At 31.3% G+C, this 1,940-nt stretch overlaps 1 protein-coding gene across 1 annotated transcript in view; it reads left to right on the top strand.

Moving 5' to 3' along the window:
- LOC110030038 (serine carboxypeptidase-like 42) overlaps positions 1 to 413 on the top strand; it is an 11,842-nt gene extending 11,429 nt beyond the window's left edge. Inside the window, exon 10 of the mRNA XM_020732576.1 lies at positions 81 to 413. Coding sequence (XP_020588235.1) covers positions 81 to 260 — 180 coding nt within the window. The 3' untranslated portion in view covers positions 261 to 413. The remainder of the gene's footprint in view (positions 1 to 80) is intronic.
- Positions 414 to 1,940: the final 1,527 nt, after the last annotated feature.

Raw genomic sequence — 1,940 nt, 5'->3', positions numbered from 1 at the left:
TATTATTTTTTTCTCATCTTACTTAATACAATTGTTTTTCTCGCTAATGATTTCCTGTTACCCTTCATTCATCTCAATAGGTTGGGGGATGGGTGACCGAGTATGGACACATCCTAACGTTTGCGACAGTTCGCGGAGCTGCTCATATGGTGCCTTACTCGCAGCCAAAAAGAGCTCTTCTCCTCTTCAAATCATTCGTAAATGGTCAAAGACTACCAATTACAGCTGATCCTCCCATTAATGATGAAGATCGCAGCTGAAGATGCATTCATGAAAGGAAGTATAGGATTCAGAATGTTACACTTTCCTTTTTTTTTACTAGCATTGAAGTGAAAAAATGGGTTGAATGTTTCAATTTCTCATTCATGCTCTTCCCCTTTATTCACTTCAATATAGAATTACAATTCCTACTACATCAGCTGTTCTTTTAGTTATTGATAATGTGGAAATTGATGTGAAAAATGGATATCTAGATCGACTCAAGATGCATCCGAGAGATCCCGAGTTTAAAGCCTTGCATATACGGTGTGCGTGTGAGAAATAATAATTTACTTTGGGAAAACCACATCAATAGAACATCTTTTAAGGTAAAAGAGAAACAAGATCAATACACAAGAATTCTAAGCATGCCGATAAGATTATATACTACAAAATTATCACATAAAATTATAAATTACGATGATTAAAAGCAGTATGCTTAATTTTCATTTCAGGCTAACCATCTATATGATTTCATGAACATAGAGTCCAACTTGTGAAAAAAGAAGCTCAATATTTTAATTATTATCATCATTAGTCAGATAGGGTTGGTGTAGCTCCTGTGACGGCTAAAATTATTGAAAGTCGTCTTAGATGGTTTGGTCACCTCCTGTGGCGGATAAAATTAGTGAAAGCCGTCTTAGATGGTTTGGTCACATTAAGCATCGACCATCTCATAATCCGTTTAGGAGAGTAGATGTTTTAGATTCGACTTATGTTAATAAAGGCAGAGATAAACCTAAAAAGACTTAGGCTTATTGTATATAAAATGATCTTAATTTATTAGAACTAAATAAAAATATGACACTAAATAGGACGCAATGGAGAAAAAGGATTCATGTCCCCGACCCGTGTAATGGGATTAAGGCTTTGTTGTTGTTGTTGTATTAGTCAGATATCCCTAAATATTCTAGGCCCAATTTTATGACTCCTCATTTTCAATTCATTTATGCTAAATATTATCAGTTTTTCTTTTCTTTTGCTTCGGTGAATTTGAAAATTTTATTTCAGTCGATTCAATAAAATATAAGATGAAGCAATTTAAGGCTAATCCTCTCCTATGGATATGTTTTTGGGTTGCATGCCTGAGTACAAAATCATATAGATTCCGGATACTAATGATAGCTTTTTCTGCAATCATAGTGGCCTAATAAAAGAGAAGCAAATAATAGTTTATCTGAAAAGGCATAGTTCTCAATCCAAGATAAAACAAATTAATTTAAACATGGTTATGCTGTCCTTTAAATTAGTAGTTGAATGTATGTATTTTTATGAAAAATTTTTATTAAACCTTATTTCTTTTATTTCATAAAAATTTACAGGTTCAAAATTTAAATGAAAAAAAAAACAACAATTCATATACAAATCAAAATATAATCATATATCAATAAAATTAATCATATAAAAAAAAAGTGAGTCAAACCACACAATTCTTATATATTTATAAATCAAACATTTAAAGTTTCTTATTTATATTTATAACATTCAACTTTAACCTCACATGAAATACACATTTTCAAATGTAGGTTTATGACACACCAATGTTATGAGTGCAAATATCAAACTTTATGTGTTATATAAATACATAAAAACTGCGCGGTGTGTATGCAAATTTCTCAAAAAAAGAAATATTTGAAACAGTAGGGGCTGTTTGGTTAAGCTTTCAAGTGGGATTTATGTCG

This window comes from Phalaenopsis equestris, unplaced genomic scaffold (genome assembly GCF_001263595.1).
Source record: "Phalaenopsis equestris unplaced genomic scaffold, ASM126359v1 Scaffold000636, whole genome shotgun sequence".
Classification (NCBI taxonomy): Eukaryota; Viridiplantae; Streptophyta; class Magnoliopsida; order Asparagales; family Orchidaceae; genus Phalaenopsis; species Phalaenopsis equestris.
The sequence above is the reverse complement of the archived record's forward strand: the minus strand, read 5'-3'. Positions and strand labels throughout refer to the sequence as shown.